Source organism: Typopeltis vanoorti, chromosome 4, assembly GCF_054136105.1.
Source record: "Typopeltis vanoorti isolate ZY-2024b chromosome 4, IOZ_Tvanoo_1.0, whole genome shotgun sequence".
NCBI classification, from domain to species: domain Eukaryota; kingdom Metazoa; phylum Arthropoda; class Arachnida; order Uropygi; family Thelyphonidae; genus Typopeltis; species Typopeltis vanoorti.
The window spans coordinates 131,509,009-131,527,017 of NC_143552.1; the positions used below are offsets into that span (position 1 = coordinate 131,509,009).

Below are 18,009 nucleotides of genomic sequence, written 5' to 3' on the forward strand. Positions count from 1 at the left end.
TAATCTTCCGTGAAATTATTGCCTTTCCATTTCTAATAACATCACCACAGTCCGTTATGAACTGATCTTAATGCGCTGCATTCGCAACACCGGATTGATTACTAATATGATCATCCATATTCAACATTTCTTAGTTAGAATTTTATAATAGGTTCATTCCTACTATAGTACATTCCTACCTTTTATAGGCTAACGTTACATTACAAGGAAATGAGAAAGAAAATATGAAAATTTTAAATCCGCTTTATCCGCTTTATCCGCAGTGGATAACTCTGAAGTTATTCACTCAGCCAAACAAGCCAGTTTAGGGAACTGAGTGGATACATCTTGCCTTTGTACATTGCTGTTGCATGTGGGTTGTCGATACTACATGATAAGCAATATTCTGAGGCGGGGGATAGATTTCCGTATCATTTTTGCAGTATAATTTACACATAGAAGATGCGAAATTGGAAATGATTTCTTCAGTCACAAAGAAGATCTAAGTTGTCGTCCAGCAACTAACGAGAAGACCAAGGCTAGCCGTTTTTTAGACAGCGTTAGTTTAGTCGATCTTATTCAGAGGCAGCAAAATTTCATTTATCCCAAATTCTATGGCCCTTCCGAAACAACCACCTCCTCTATTTGAAAAATGCGACTGTCTGATAGATTCCATTGAGTTAGCCGATTTCTTGTGGAGGTGGTTGGATATTTTCTTCAGGAAACTGCTATTCTTTCTCCTAATAAAAAAAAAGGCTAATCCAAGAGAAGAACACATACATTCATTAAATACTAGATATCATCCTACAACCTAACAGTACGGTCTAGTATTGGCATGGTAGATTGTAGATGCTCCAATCAAAGGCTTGGAAATGTTATTATTTATTTATTTATTTTGTGTTTATAAGCCTTGAGTTTATTATTTGTAATTTCTGAAAATTTAATGGTATTAAAATCGTAAAAGGTTTTGAAAACATTTATATCAAAAGCGAAAGTTTTTACTGCCATATCATAACTAAAATGAAACGGTCATGTTTAGTTGGTGGTAGATTTCAATGAAGACAATAATGTCAGGGATCGCTTAAATAACAGAATAAGTGATGTAGTGAGGTAACGTTCTACGTGTTTTAAACAAAACAAGAGTACTCTTCATAAAGAATAAAAGTTCAATCGATGTCTAAATTTCAACCCTTGCATTGTGAGAGCTAATTTTTAGCCGCTAACAGTTTGAGATTAAATAACATCAATGAAACACTTCAATAATATGTACTCATGAGCTAGACGATTGTTTGCTACTACCATCTAGTGAGAAAACCAGAAACTACAATCAGAACTCGAGATTTTTCGGCATATTAAAAGAAATTCTTCACAATTCCTAAGAAACTTTTACATTGGCAGTTTAATTAAAATCAACAGTAATAGTAATTCTATACATTTATTGGCATTATTACAATAAATAGCCTCAAGCTATTGTTACACTTATAGTATGGACCCTCCTTGATCACTGTCAAGTAAGGAATTGTAACTTGACAGTGATGAGTGTCACTAATAGAGAAATAAAGATATTTGCATTAAGTAACAATTTACATGCAGGTAAATTACGACATAATTTACAATTTCGCTTATCCTGCGGAAAGACATTTGTATTTAGAAACAGTAATAACCTCTTACAAGAGGAGGGAAGGAAGGAAGCAATCCCAGTGGCTGATGCCACTTCTGAGCATCTTCATTCATCTCCCTCCGTCTCCTCTTGAACGGGGGGCGAGTTGAGATCAGATTCGTCTTCAGATTGTACAGCAGTTTCGTTGTTTCTCTCTGGGACTTTCCCAGATGGATCCGTTAACAGATACCAGCCTGACATTCCTAAAGGAGGAACAGGAAGAGGTTGTGGCGCTTCTCCATGAGGGGACCCATCCGGACCTACGTCACCCCTAGCTAGGTATCCATTTGGTCCTGCTTCGTATTCCACCATCCTCAGTTTTCCCCAGGGATCGGTGTAGCCGTATCGTCCTCTCACAATTCCATTCTGGTCACGGTATTCCATGTGCATCGAGTGAGCTCCTTCAAGTCCAGTGTCGTAGGCGAAATTATAAGTGCCGTAATCATCATCCGGATGTTTCTGGTATTGGAAAGAGCGATGGGGATGGTTGTGAACAGACGCGATGGTCCACAATAAAATGGCAGAATATATCTGTAAAAAGAAAAAAAAAAGGACAGCTGACTCAATAGATATTTCACATATAAGAATCATTCTATAGTTATGATAGTTAATGATATGTATATCCAGTGTATTTATATAAATTAATACGATCAAATAAGACAAAACAGCAGAATATTGTCTTTCAGATAAAATCCAAGTGTTGTGAAACAGACGGGCAACTAAACGTGATACATTCGCATAAAAATGAGGGAGGTAAGGTAAAATATGTAAAATATATAACATTAATGCAAAGAATACCAGTATAATATAGTTATTATTGGTTAACAGTAGTATGTCCGTAATATTCCACACTTTTTTATTTGTTTATTTTATTTTTAATATTTTAATTAATTAATTTTTTTTTTTTTTTGCTTCTCTCGCTCATGAAAGAGTGTTAACTTATGACACATAACGACCCTAGGAAGAACAGAATGGTGATAGGCACTTGATGAATTACCAAAATAAAATGTGCACAAAAACTTGTGCATTATGAGATGACATAAGATCGTATAACTTAAATGTCATTCCCTTCTAGACCTCATATTTCATTTTTCACCAGCACATAAAAGATTGGAATCAGAGAGTTTCATGCCGAATATAGTAAACTATAAACATATCGGCGATTACTAGCGTGAGCTAATGCAAGTAGTCCTAGTACGTAGTACAAACTCGGGCAACTCGCAACAAAGGTGGTAAAGTTCTGATCGCTATTCTTTGGTAGTTTCCATAATGTAAAAACACATTTCCTAGGAAATGTATGTTTTTGTTCGAATGCTTTTATCAATGGACATGAGGTGTCTATGAAAGTCTTTAGGTGATGGACGATTTTCTTTACCCGATGTGATACCACATCCTACTTGTCGGAGAACTGAAGAGGTTTGAAAAATTCCATATTTTGTTTTCAAAATAGGGATAACATACAACTTCCACCCACAGCTCTAAAATATCGTGAGTGGGAATGGAAGTCGCACTTAAAAAATAAAATCAATATAAATAAATAAGTACAAGATTACTCTCAACAAAGCACGGTTATGGATGCAAATTACTAGGGAATTTACCTTGCTTTAAGAGACGTATGATTTTTTTTTTTATACTGGCGATCTAGATTTTTAAGTGCAAACAAATCAGAAAACTAAACGTGATTTGATGAATTAAGAAACCTGTAGACACAGTAAACGAATTTGACAGAATGATATAAGTAAATTTTCATCAGTATCCACCGAATTGTCTTAAAGCCCTCCCACAAATCAATGATGGTAGCGTTATACTGGCAATAATTGTATAATATTCCATTGGTCTATCGACAGAGACTGCAATTAATAACTGAACTTCAGGTGTGGGATGGTAATGAGCGGAGGTGTATTCAAACCTTTGCGAAGATGCTGAAAGTATCATTATTTATTTATTTAGGAAAGTGCGTTTTTGTTTGTTTGTTTATTTATTTATTTCGAAAAAGATTTGAAATGCTTTTGAAGGAGATTGATTTTATCCCTAGTTAAATTTCCTTCATTACTATTCATAGCATGACTATTCTTATTCATAATATGACCTCGACAATTGATTCGCTCCTCCACATATTACTACTTGGATTCGCTCCAGACAAGTCCTGACCGTGTAGGTGACAGCAGGTTTATTCTCCAAGTATCTCTTATAAAACAGTTTGTATCTACCTTGAGAGATTTTCGATCAGCTAAGGCTCGTGTTAACTGACTGAGAACTATTTCTTCTTCACCTCCCCCCCCCTTAAAAGAAATCGAATTGTCTACGCCAAAAAAGAAAACAAAAACATAATTAGGTCATCAGCGATAGGAATACAAATTGTAAGATATCTGCATTTATTTATTAAACATAATATCAAGAAAGAAATAGTTCACAAGAGATTAAAGATCTGAAGAATTTATTCCCATCTGATTGAAAAGAACAGCTCATCCTGAATAGTATAAATTCCCAATTAGTATTCTGCACTGTGAAACAGTCAAGTTCTGTTAGTCACCCACAAATGGTTAGTGAGCTTTTACAATCCTTTAGTAATGTGCATTTTATGAGTAACAAAATGTGACTGGTAAACATTGTTACGTTAAACAACCTGGATACTTCTATTCAGAAAAAAAAAAAAAAAAGTTGTTTTTCTGAATGCAGAAGACTGTAGACTCCCATTGATTAATTTCACATACATAACGTCGTTTACAAATATAAAACATCTCGTGAATTCATCTTATTCGATCCTTTACACAACGGTCTCCTTAATTTCATTAGCAGATGGCGATGCACTGTTTTTTTAACTAAATTCCTCAATTGATGTCGCACCAGGAATGGCCATCAGTAATATACTGAAATACTGATATTTATCTTCAGATAATATGGATGAATTAGTGATATCTTTATTTACAATTTCGATGAGAGAATCTCGTGTATTACTGTTGGTAATTATAATTATAATAATTACAAAAATCTGATCTAGGAAGAAGAAGATAAGTTAGCTAGTCTCTTAACATAACACATTAGCTTCATGGCTTTAGTTGTTTCGGCTGTAACCTGTAACTCCAAAATAACTCATTCTTCTGAAAATTCTCTATGAAGGGTCTCCTTTAAGAACGCAGTAACACCACAAACATTCCAACATCTCTGAGTGTGTCACCACAGTACGCATTTGAAATGGCTACCAGACAATAAGATTAAAATATTATAACTGTTCGATATATCCAACATATCGTACCGATTTCAACAACAAATGTTCAAAAGTTTAGACATATTATAAAACTAATGCAAGCGTGGTTAATGCATAAAGTCGATAATTATGAATAAAAAATATACCTTATCTCTCAATGAAAAGTAAAGAAAAAGTCACAAGGCATAAGATATTTTTTAATAAATCACATTCTGTTTTTTTTTTTTAAGAAATATAAGCACACCACATAAGTCACCCAAAATTATTATATGTGGAAATTAATAATAAATATAATTTTTTTTGTTTTCAAAATAGGGATAACATACAACTTCCACCCACAGCTCTAAAATATCGTGAGTGGGAATGGAAGTCGCACTTAAAAAATAAAACCAATATAAATAAATAAGTACAAGATTACTCTCAACAAAGTTGTTTGTTTATTTGTTATGGACAAGAGAATTCTGATGAAATTATATACTGTGTTAATTTGATATATATAGGTAGATAGATAGATAGATCAACTGACAAGCTATATATACTGACGTTCTTAGTTTCAATAAATGTTAATACTTTATTCTGTCTTAAAATATCTCAAAAATCATACAAACTAACTCATAAGTAATGGAATATGCAAAAAAGGGCCGGTTTTATGAAGCATAAGTTTTTAACATTACCAGATGTTTTATTTTTATTATTATTATTAGTTATACCTTCTACAGGGTGGCCATAAAATACCTTTCTCTCTTTGGAGGCATCTGTAGCTAAAAGGAGACCAAATTTTATATTGAGACTTTTGAAGGCATGGGGAGATGATTTCATCAAAAAAAAAAAAAAAAAAAGAAAAAAAGATTTAGTACCAAAAGTTGCCGATAGGGGAAATTTTGGGGCTGGCGGAGCCGAAAACAAGCGGATAATTACATTAACGGCAAATAAAATGGAACAATAATATTTCGACGGTGTAAGCGACAGTCGGGTCACCCATTTCAGCTGGATATGTGGCGCGTTACAATGATAATAATAATAATAATAATTAAACTAAAACAACAACTTGTGAGAGACACAGAAACTAATGTAGTGATTGAACTCCTAGTCATCCAGTTTCTTCAAACTTCTTAATCATAGCTCTCAGTGCTACAGCTGATATAGGACCTGTATGCAGGTTATGAAGCTTTCTAAATTCCCTAAGGGCCGCTACGGCATTCCAATGTTTAAGGTAAAACAACTTAACAAGTAAAGCACGTTGAGGCAAGGTAGGACGCATATTGAGCACAATTCGTCAGTCATTCGAATAACTGCCTGAACGTTCCCAATCCCTTTTTAAGTGGAATTGGTGGCGCTGCTGTCACGTACGTACAGTAAAATTTGCATAATACTTTTTACCTGCGTTTACTGCAAATATATGACTGCTTTCGGCTACGCCAGCACCAAAATTTCCTCTATCGGCGACTTTTGGTATCAAATCTTTTTTTAGCGGAATTCATCTCCCCATGCCTTTAAAAGTCTCAATATAAAATGTGGTCTCATTCCGTGTATTAGTTTTAGCTACAGATACCTCCAAAGAGGGAAAGTTAATTTATGGCAACCCTGTATTTTCGGCCCTTTCTATGACATATTCCATGATTAATGGGCCACCCTGTATCGTTCTATAATCATTGCGATATTATCTGAGTTAATTATTCAGTTTATTATTTTTATTAGAAAAACCTCTTGAAAATTATTCAGTTTGTTATCCCAAAAATATTAAAAGACCTCTAACAAGTTAATTCCAACGTGAAGAATAACATTACATTTTAGTTGTAATGTCCTTAAAGTCCTTAAAAGGACTGGCTAGATGGGCGAAGCAAGAATGCTCTTCATATTCCCCGTTATCTGAAGAGGACAATGAAAGGAGAGGGTGTTATTGAGCTATATAAAGCTCTGATCATGGAAGGAGGGTAACAGCAATCGCCTAACCTCAGTTAGAACTTCATTGGCTACAGCATTGCCATCCATTAACCTCCCAGGATATCCATTTTAGTCGCCTCGTACGACATGCATGAGCTACATTGGGGCTATTCTTATCCCGGCCACCACACGGGAATAGTTATAATGTTTTTATTAGTATTAATATTTTAAAATTTTGAATATGTATCCTAAAGAGGTATGTTAGTTATTTTCATATATTTATTATTCAAAATATCATTCGAAAAAAAAAAAAATCAGCTAACGCCTTTTTATTCCCGTATATACGGGAGTAGGCGAGGCCATTTAGCCCTATCTAACTTTTGGAGACTGAGTGGGCAGTTCAATCTCCACTGGTACCCAATCAGAGACAGATGACCCAAGGCTATCACTAATTAAGCGGTACGCAGTGAAGAGAGACGGCTCAAATGTGCCGCCATCTCGTGGTCTCTAACCCTAACACAATATATTTAATGTCTGAAATAATGTGGGTTCTACGGTCGATTTTCTTGAGTTTACAGGACGAAAAACCCGAGTTTCCGGGAGGAAAAACCTGCTTGCCCGTGCCAGAGATCGACTAACTCGGGAACCGGTCGAAAAAAGGCGTAGAAAAATTTCCTCTAGTCGCCGACTAGACTCGAAAGCAAGACTTCCTTCGTGCGGCCTAGCGCGGTGGTGTGCAAACGCCACATCCACTGAGCTACACAGGCTCCTGAGCTACACAGGCTCCATTCGATTAAATTTTAATTCATTAATTTAATTAATATATGAGTTATATTCATATCTCTTACTAGAAATCTCATATTCCTAAACAAACCTGATCTAATAACCGAAATTATTCATTTCGGTTAATTCCCCGCTTATGTGCATAATAGTAAAAACTTCAGTTTGATGTTTCTATTTACAAAATTTCCGGGCTAATAGCATAACGCGTATTCCCATAAAAGGCGATTATTTTACTAGTTCCATTTTGCATATTTAGTGAGGGTTACGTTTTTCCGAAATATATATTTTTTGCTTATATAACAATTGCATTCAATAATATTCGTTTTTTTTTTTTTTTTTTTTCAGTGATACAAACTATGTCGGTAGTTTTTCAGTTTCTTTCTTCTTGCAGATATTTCTCGTTACAGACATAAAGACTACATATATTGTTAAAGACTACAGATATTGCAGTATAATGGACTTTGCTTGTTGTGCTTTAAGCTATCAATATAAAGATGATTTGTCAAAATATTATTTTAATTATTATTTATATTTATTTTATCAAACATTTCTTATAACTGTCTATATCAATTTATTATCATTAATATGTATGCTAAATTTAAATCATTACATTTATGATATATAAAAAAATGCGGCAACTCTTGGCACAGTGCATCCTTCGGTTGGAAAAGATCCGAGTTCGATTTTCATCGTCACGTGAGAAATGTTTAAACGGGTAGTTAAAGGTGAGTTATCCGATCTCCTCCCGAGGTAAGAGAATTTTTTCCATCTAGCAACGACATTTAAATTCTGAATACAAGAACAAGTCATACAGCATGCATATAATATCACGTGTTTCGGTCGCAGCTGTTCGGTAGGAGGAAACACTATTAAAGTTCACAGAAGTGGAAATAAATGTATAATTAATTAATTAACTTTAAAGTTAATCTATTAAACGTTGTTACCAGTTTTTGTTTTTTCCCTGAAAGAAGCTCATGACATATTGAGAGAAATATATAGGAGTAATAAATTATATTTCGTTTTATCTTGCATGTGTAAAGCAGTTATTCAAAAAATACAGAATGTCCAACGCTCATGTCTCTATATAATAATAATAATAATAATAATAATAATAATAATAATAATAATATTATTATTATTATTATGATGATGAATTTTTGGTGTCTAGTGGCCATTCTTTGAGCAATTATAGATTAACTATGTGGACTACTTTAGAGCATGCAACTCGTGGAAAAGGTGGATCAATATCCATATATCGCTTTGAATTTATATGAGAAGAGTAATTTCTTTTTTTTTCTGGATGATATTATTTTAAACTTTCATTCCTCTTAATAATTATTCAATTATATAAAACTTCCTACCGGTATGCTATCTAATAAATGGTTTCGTTCATCAGATATCTATAACTCCTTGTTGGTCTTAGTGAGAGGTTTGGTTCATTCTTGGTGTTCATTATTGGTTCTGGAGCGAACCATTTCAGAGAAGTGCAATAACAGGTCGACTCTTGACAAAGAGAGCTGAAGTTCTGTATGATATCGGTACGTATAGAAGCAAATATTTTCATATTTAAAATTTCTGTGGTAATAAGTCTTTTTCTATATTATTAGTATTGATAATAAAAAAAAAAATCCTGACTTCTCATCGGATTTTCATGAAAAAAACAAACAAACAAAACAATTGTGTTTCTTTACAATGTTTTTAAATAAATAAGAACAGGTCCTGTCTATAAAGGGACATTCGTTGTATCAGTATTTCTCTGGGGTTTGGTTGTTTTCAATTACAGTGGAAGCAACTAAGGAGATATGAAAGCAGTGTACCATCTATTACCGTTTTTTATGAGAGCGATTCTCTCTTTTGGGAGTTAAAAAAAATACAAGAATAAGTAAAAAAAACCTTTTTTTTTTAGTTTCGTGTCCTAAAACCCTTTTATTCTTATCTCTGCATGGGACCCGACCATTCATAGCAGTCGAACAGCCCTTATAAACATCTCTTGTTTAGATGATCTTGGTAAATGTCTCTTGTCTTTCCAAACACGTACCATTCAATGCTCTCTTTGGTTATTTTCCAGAAAGAGAACATAATAATCTCATCTAAACTAGATATTAAAAAGAGTCTCTGATGGAGATATTTCTCCGATTGCTCTGTACAAAATCACCAACTTTCTACAATATTGAACGCATACAATTCTCCTGCAATCCTTTATTTCGATCTTCAAGTTACTCTTCCATAAGAATCTGACAACCCGTCCATTTCAATAAGACTAAAATTTAATAGTGTATTATTTCAAGCAAACAAAAAAATCTCAATTCTCCCATTTTATTTTTGACGTGATTGGGAACAAAATCACCAAATCTCTGAACAAGATGAGATTATCCTTCGGATAATTCTAATGTCCCTCATACCACTTCATTCCACTATCATCAATTTCTACTGAATGATAGCATTTTATACAAATATTTTCATGGATATTTTGACAATTTTTCAGGTAATTCTACCGTTCTCTTCTTAATCTACAAAAAAAAAATCTTGATCAGTTCAACATAAAACTCGCAGAACAAATTTTTCTTCGTCTTCATTCATTCCATCTACTACTCTTTTTTTGAAAAGATTCCCTGTCATGTTTTTTGAAGAGTATAATATCTAATGCTAATAAGTTTCTTACTTTCTCCTCAAATTTCTGCTTATCCACTGTATAATGGGCTACAGCTCAATAACCTCCCGTGTATGAGGTTGTGATAAAAAAAAAAAGTAATTCATATAATGTAACCCTAATCAATTCGTTTTACTTGGATCCCTTCGCTTGGGGTTGTGGAATAGAAAAACCAAAAATTGATTTAACAAAAGAGAACAATCATAAGGAAAATTAGTTCGTTATCATTTTAAATTATTTTACATTAATAAAATAAAAATAAAGGAACGAAAATTGATAGCTGAAATGGAAATAAATCATTAAGCTGGATAAAGTATTGTTTTCCTTCCAGCCATGGCATTTTTGAAACATTACAATCTCTTCACATGGAGTATGTCGAATCTTTGCAAGATTTTGGGACGTCTGAATTTTTAGATTTAGATGGTTAAGGAGGATAAACAATTTTTATAAGACTAATAGGAAAGATTTTCTATAAGGCCTGTGTTTTCCTGTGACAACAGTTTTTTGGTTCTATAATTTTAGACCACCAGAAAAAAAGGCCGTTATAAGTTCGATTCTAGTCGCTACTAGAAGAACTTTTCGTAGTCTTTTTTTTCAGCAGGTTCCTTATTTAGCCGATCTTTGCCAAACAAGTTGGATCTATTTCCCCAGAAACATAAATTTCGGATTTGGGAAATCTGAAAAATAGACCGTTGAACTTACAGTATTTTAGACAAGAGTAAGGGTTTAGGATCACAAGATGGCTGCAGTAGTAGTCTGCTTTCGATAACCATGGCCTCAGAGGAAAAAAAAGCAGCAACTCTGCCTATATAAAAATAAAAAAAAAACACTACAGAATTTTTTTATTTATTTCAGTTCTTTTTTTATTTCGAAAATTTCGTTTCTAAAATATGATTTCTGTTGTAGGTTTGAATACTCTTGTGGTAATTCTAGTTTGCTTTTTCTCATACGTAGCTTACCATGGTACTAATGTTTTATAGTTGTACGATTATTCTTTGGTGGGAATGTCATTTAGAAAACTTCCCAAGGTGTCGTAGCAGATACTTTCCTAGCAGATATTTATTTATTTATTGGAAATTGCAGTTCTAATCAGTGATAATATAAAATTACATGATTCTGATTCTAATGAAAGTTTTAACCAAGATCGAAACAGAGAAATCATTTGTACCCACGGTTTTCTCAATACTTCTGATAGTTAAAGCAGAATGATAAAAATGTTTAAAAAATTAATTTATTAACGATGCAACTAACATAATTCAGATTTGCCATTTATTTATTTTGTTTGTTTGTTTTGTAATTGTTGTATGCGAATTCCACCCACGAATGTTTGAAAGCTACAGTACATTAGAACAATAGATGGATATGCAAAAAAATTCTTAAATTCGACTCCAGAGACTCTAGAGAATCCAGTCAGCAGGATGATAGTCTCATATCGGTGAGGAAATTCATCTATCACCGAAATCGATACACTTATAATAAGATGTTTACAAAAGTAACAGCACTTTGAATAACTTCAATTTATCACATCGATATTCCAAAATTTAACCCTAATTAATATTAAAACATTATTTCAATGTTTTTGAACTCAATGTTAGCTTGACGCAGTGGGTGTGCAGAAGTGAAATTAATTTCTTGATAAATTTTCTGCTGTGAATTATCATAATGGTTAGAAAGGTTAATGATGATATCTGTTTTTTGACTCAGTAATTCTCCATTTCCTTTCCACCGTTGGACGAAGGCCTTCCCCAAAGTCCTCCATTCAGTCCTATCTTGATCTTTTCTAGACCACTGAGTTCCAGCCATCTCTTTAATCTCATTTTGCCACGTTTCCATGGTTCTCTTGGAACTTTCTTTCCATCTCTCTGACACCATTCTATTATGAACTTTTTGTCCATTTTTGGGTGTCTACTTGCAATATGACCTGCCCATTTCCATTTGGATTTTTCGATAACTGCTATAATGTCCATTACCCTGGTCGGGTCTCTGACCTAAGTGTGCACTTTCAATCTAGAATGGTAATAGCTGAGTAATGATCTTTCCATTTTCTTCTGGGTAATCCTGAACTTGTTGTTCATTATTTTTTATCCAAGTCCACATTTCACTTTCATATGTCATAACCGGAAGTAGTCAACCAGCTGTTGAATAATTTTCTTTTAAGGCAGATTGGAATGTTACCTCTGAGTGTTTCGCAGTGTTTTCCAAAGGCTATACAACAAGTTGAATTCTACGTATACATTCTTCTTCTTCACAGCCTCCCTCTACTGTAATCTTTTGTCCCAGGTAAACACAGGAGGTTACTATATCAATTTCCTGTTTCATTTGTATTGGCTATTTCGTAATATATTTATTATACATTATTTTTGTTTTGTCTTTGTTTATGTTTAATCCTTTCTTTTTTTTTTTTTACTTTCTGCATTCAATTCATTGATCGTTTTTTGAAGTTCTGCAGAGTTTCCTAAAAGAAGAATATCATCAGCTAATCGTAGGTGAATTAGTTCTTTCTAATTTACCATAATTCCTATTTTTTTCCAAAAATGTTTTCTCTATAGCTGCTTTAAATAGTTCAGGTTAATTGGCATCTCTCTGTCTAACTCCCACTTCATAGGAAATTTCACATCTGTTCCTGATTTTAAAGATCCAGTTGAATTTATATATACATACGACTAAGTACTCGTATATCGATGTACGTTTTTTTCATATTCCTTGATTTTAAGAGCTTCTAAAATGGCTAATGTTGAGATTAAACCAAATATCGTTTCAAAATTAATAAATGCTAGGCCTAAAGGTTTTAGCATTCTTTTGTTTTCTTAAATCTTCAAGTTGGCAAAATGTAGTTAATTGTGTTTGATTTTTGTAAAAAGAAAATTTTTATATTGTTTGTGTAATTTTCATTGTTCAAAAAGTACCAGATACACATGATTTTCTTCATGATTCTATTAATGATAAATCATACAATATATGACAAAAATTCACGCTTCGTCTCTCTATTAAAAAAAAAATAATAATAAAATATACGAAAAATAATCGAAACGATTTGAAGTGATAATAATACTACGATATTTTTCTTTTATTTTTCATAAATGGCCCATTTAATGGCAAAATGTGACAAAGAGTAGCTTGTAAATTAAAAGAAAAATAGTGGATGGTAAGTGATCTAGTATATGGATAGTGCAGTGGATTATGAAGAGTATTACTGGACAGTTGATGGCGTAGTCTAGATTATGTTGATGACGGATTAAAGTAGCATAGAGAGTGGGTTGTTTGGTATAGAGTGTGAAGTCAGACAGGTTTCTCTAAATAGCTTTCTTAAAATATTTTGCATTAGCTGCTAAATACGGAAGATGGATTAGAACTAGATAACAAGAGAACTGACATCATTTTTATCTGTAGAAAACCTTAGCATTTTTATCTGTAGGAGTTTATAAAAATTAACAGTTTATCCTCAAAAGCAAACAAACCTACCTATTAAAAGAGTTGTTGACCAATCTTTAATCTTTGTTGCTAATTATATAATGAGAAACACTAATTAAGCGATTGGGTCAAAATTTCATACAACGTCAAAAGGCTTCGATTCGTAATTGTCATTTTTATTTCCAATTCAGTTATGGTTATCTATTTATTAAACCTTGAATTTTTAAGTTGGCAATTCATATCCACTGTTGCACCCGATTATTGACAAAAATTTTTATTCCCAAAATGACAAAAATAATCAAGAGAAAATACATGAGAAAAATGGCGACTTACCAGTGACTTCATGTTTATTCTTCCAAGTTTTCCTAGTGTGTACTCTTCTTAATTATGAGATTTCCTTATTAACAGATGTGTGGGGAGTTAAGAACTGCCCTTCATCACTACTTTCACTCAAGGTCAGCTTGATACAGCTTTCGAAGGTCAAATCAACGCACTCCACAATTGATGAGTTTTATTTGCGAATAAGTTTAGAGTTAATGTAGAAAGAATAAAAATAAAATAAAATAGGCCAGACAGGTCAAATGTTTATTTTACTCCTAACTGACAGTCCGCACTTACTTTAAGAGAAAATGTAAAGGTGGTCTAAGAGAGTGGCCCGTTGACGGAAGCAATAAAGGAAATATAGAGGCGGCAGGGCTGTACTTTGCACTTAAGGCGAATAAATTTACGATTTAAATACCAAATCTGCTACTTTCTAGAAGTTAGTGGAGATTTCTTATTGGTCTGTTAATCTTTAAATTTATTTAGCTCATATATTTTGAAAGAAATTAAATATTAGGGGGTAATAAAATATGGGAATGTTAATTATATTTTGAGTAACATTTGTATTATCTGCGTACATAACTGAATAAAAATAAATCTCAATTTCTCCGTGTTATCGACGAAAAAAAAAGTAATACTAAAAATGAGTTGTCCATTATTATCATATATAAAATAAGATTTTAAATGATTTCAAATTTTCGTAGATCCTGTGTATATTATATCCAGTGCATTTAAATCAAAACAGATGTATTTGGTAGCAAAACCTACGCAGAAATATATTTATCCAAAGTCTTCGAGACAAGAACATTTTTTCTTCTTGCAGAAAATCATTATAATTCTCTGACTGTCTTGATTATTGAATCATCATTCAAAAAGAGCGTCCCGCTTTGAAAATTGTATATCTCTGCAAACCACGAAACACAAATAAATGCGACTTATACCATGTGAACGGCCTTGGCCCAGAGTTTGATATGACGACCGCTAGATGCCACTACTAGTGCCCAAATAGCCGCTACGCTTAGTTAATGAGAAGATAGGTTATACTTGGTAATTTATTTTGTAACTGTACCACATTTTCATTAGTAAATATAATTATTTGAAATCGGGTCATTTTTTTAAACACCCTGTACTATGATAAATAAACTCATCAAACTATATATCGAAATGTAGTTATCAGATCTTAAAGTTTTTATAATGTGATTCGAAATAATGGAATAATCACGTGACTGATGACGTAAATTATCTTGTTTCAATAAAATAAATAATAATAGTATAACTCCGCATATTATTTTCCTTTTGGGATTTGGTGGGAAGCTTGCTTTCTCCCTTAGCCCTTTCCGACAGCTGACTCGCTGTCAAACGATGATCTTCAATGCATCGCAGAGAGAATATAGCAGACAAGTGTCGCCATCTTATAATAAATCCTAATATTAGCATTTTTTATATGAAAAAAAAAAAAGCTTAGGAATGATTTTATAGTAGGAAAATAGAATAGAACCTATAAGTCTTTCTTCGAGCAGTCACACATTGTTGAAGAGTCAAAGAGAAGCATTAGAATGCATTTATTTCCATTGCGAGATGTAACATATACTTCTTTATTAATTAGAAATATATCGTTTGCTGTGAATAACAATATACCATGGACCCTTACATCATTCTGTTTAATTATTAGTAAATTTTATTAAATTTTTCATATAGTCCGAAGATTCATTAAACCACTTCAAGACCGGTTTAATGAATCAACTCGACAAAACAGCAGCAAAATTTAAATACACAAAAATATTTTTAAAGCATTTTAATATGCAACTAAATCGAGAAAAGGATCCACAAAACTAACAAATTTAATTTGATCTTTTGGATATGTTCAATCGTTTAACTTTAAAAAGCACAAAGATTCATAATCATCACGCGGCTTTCCTTAAATGTTACCAGATATTCAGTAACTAGTAAGTAATAGTTACTACCTTAATTATTAAAAGCAAAAAAAAAACTCAGTTTTTGCATAAACCTTCCAAACCAACTTTATTGTACTATATTTTCGTCGCTGCGATACGAATTCTTTCGGAAGTGTTCGAATTCTCGCATCCATATTCATTTTCAAATCAAATTCGCGTTAACTGTGTAAAGAATATTCATGCTTTGATGTAGAAAGACTTGTAATAGCTAAATAATCGCCGCACTTCATGCTTAAAGTTTATATTCGGTATGTAAACAAGATCTCCCAACATTTTTCTTGAGAGATTCGAAAGGTGACTGCTTTCTCATTAAAATAACAAAATGCTCTCCGTAACCCCGTAGTAAAGCTGCCATCCTCTCCACTGCATTCACTGAAGCGGTTTCCTGTGGTCGAACAAGATAGAGAAAGATATTTTTGATCGCCAAATCAATAAAATAAAATAAAAATAGTACAGGAAGAAGTTCATTATTACATCTTTCATTTCTTGTTTTCATCTGTAATTTCGGTCCTGTGGACTTATCCTACGTCTGGCAAAACGTTACTAGGTTTCTATGGTAACTAAAAATAAGGTCAGGATTTCGAAGGTAAAATTCATAAAAAAAAAATAAGTTTACTAAGAAGAGAGCAGATGATGAAAAGAGAATTTTTTTTTACGTGTTGATCTGAAGAATAGCATGCCCTATTTTGTGTGGATTCCCTGTTAGATTAAATTCGTTGGACTCACTTTGAAGGCCCTCGAGTTCTCCTATAAGGTGTAAGCGTCACGTTCAATGGACTAATCATGCCGGAAGAAAGTTGACGGTGTTACCACAGCAGGAAGGCAATCGACACTCGCTGACCGAGATCGATGAATTCTGTCTCGAAATATTCGACCATCCCGCACATCATAAGTGTGCGAACCTCGCAGTCAACCTGAAAAATGCTACAGGGACATCTGTCAACTCTAGAACTGTCTGCAGAGAGTTGGATGCCTTAGCTTACCAAGGCAGAGCTGCTATTAAGCACGCGACGTTTGGACTAATGTCTTTCACACTGTTCCTGGAGAGTGGTTAATTAGGAAAGGGTTCTGTGGAGCGACAAATCGAGCTTCCAAATGTTTCTATCTGATGGTCTTGTTTAAATCGGGAGATTACCCGGTGAACGGTTCCAGCAGCACTGCATCATTCCAACTCAGTAATGGTATGTGGGTAATGGCGTATATATGCAGCCAGTCCCCGAGTTACGAACGAGATACGTTCTTGAGAACGTTCATAAGTCGGATTTGTACGTAACTCGGATCCCTGAAGAACAGCACATATGCGATAATAATAATGACAATACTATAATGGCTCATATGTGTCAATAATAATAGTGTAATACTGTAATGATAATAATAATACTTCTGTACATTAATAAGTTATAGAAACTATTGTGCTCTTTCTTTTAATTCAAACAAGTAGAACATGAAAACAAGCTCATACTAAACGTTTAGATAGGAAATAGGAGAAATTTCAAAAAAGAAGATTAAAGATTCTATCAATGTCTTGTTTACTGGAAGGGTACATTGAGGCAAGAAGGTAGGCTTACATTAATTGGAAGTAATGATGGAGATGGTGTTGGTGGTTTGAATCAGGATCAGATTTTAGTGCTAAAGAGGATGCATCTGATGCTGGAGAATCAGGATTTGATTCTGTTTCTGGAGGAGTGGAGCTTACCACTGAAATCGGTTTCTTGAAAAAGGTATCTAGGGTTGTTTGCACAGCCTTTTTCTTTTTTCGTCATAAATGGCCTTGTAGCAACTGATGTTCTCACTAACTGCACTGTAAACCATTGAATGTTAGGATCTTGCACCTCAAGCTTAGCAAATCCTGCTTCAATGAGACGAGAGACTTCAGCTAATTCTTTTGTCGTAAACTTTCTTGGCTCTGTATTTTCTGATTCTTCGTGTTCGTGTGTTTCTGTCAGCTGCTTCTCTATCTCCATAAGGTCTTCGTTGGTTAATTCTTGTGAACGAGACTCCAGTAAGTCAGTGACATCATTTTCATTGATGTCCAATTGCAGTGCATTGCCACTACTACCACAGCTTTTCTAGCTTCGGTAATGCCTTCTTCTGTGAAGCCACGAAAATCATCACAGAATTGAGGTCACAGTTTGTTCCACATCCCTTTAATTGTTGA

The 18,009-nt window shown here is 33.5% G+C and overlaps 1 protein-coding gene across 1 annotated transcript; it reads right to left on the minus strand.

The window, feature by feature from the left end:
• Positions 1–1,454: 1,454 nt before the first annotated feature.
• On the minus strand, positions 1,455–14,026 carry LOC150107681 (uncharacterized). The gene is made up of 2 exons (XM_090391464.1): positions 13,909–14,026; positions 1,455–2,170 (listed from the first exon to the last, which is right to left on the minus strand). The coding sequence occupies exons 1-2, from the start codon at positions 13,918–13,920 to the stop codon at positions 1,706–1,708; spliced, it is 477 nt and encodes a 158-aa protein (XP_090247590.1). The 5' UTR covers positions 13,921–14,026; the 3' UTR covers positions 1,455–1,705.
• Positions 14,027–18,009: the final 3,983 nt, after the last annotated feature.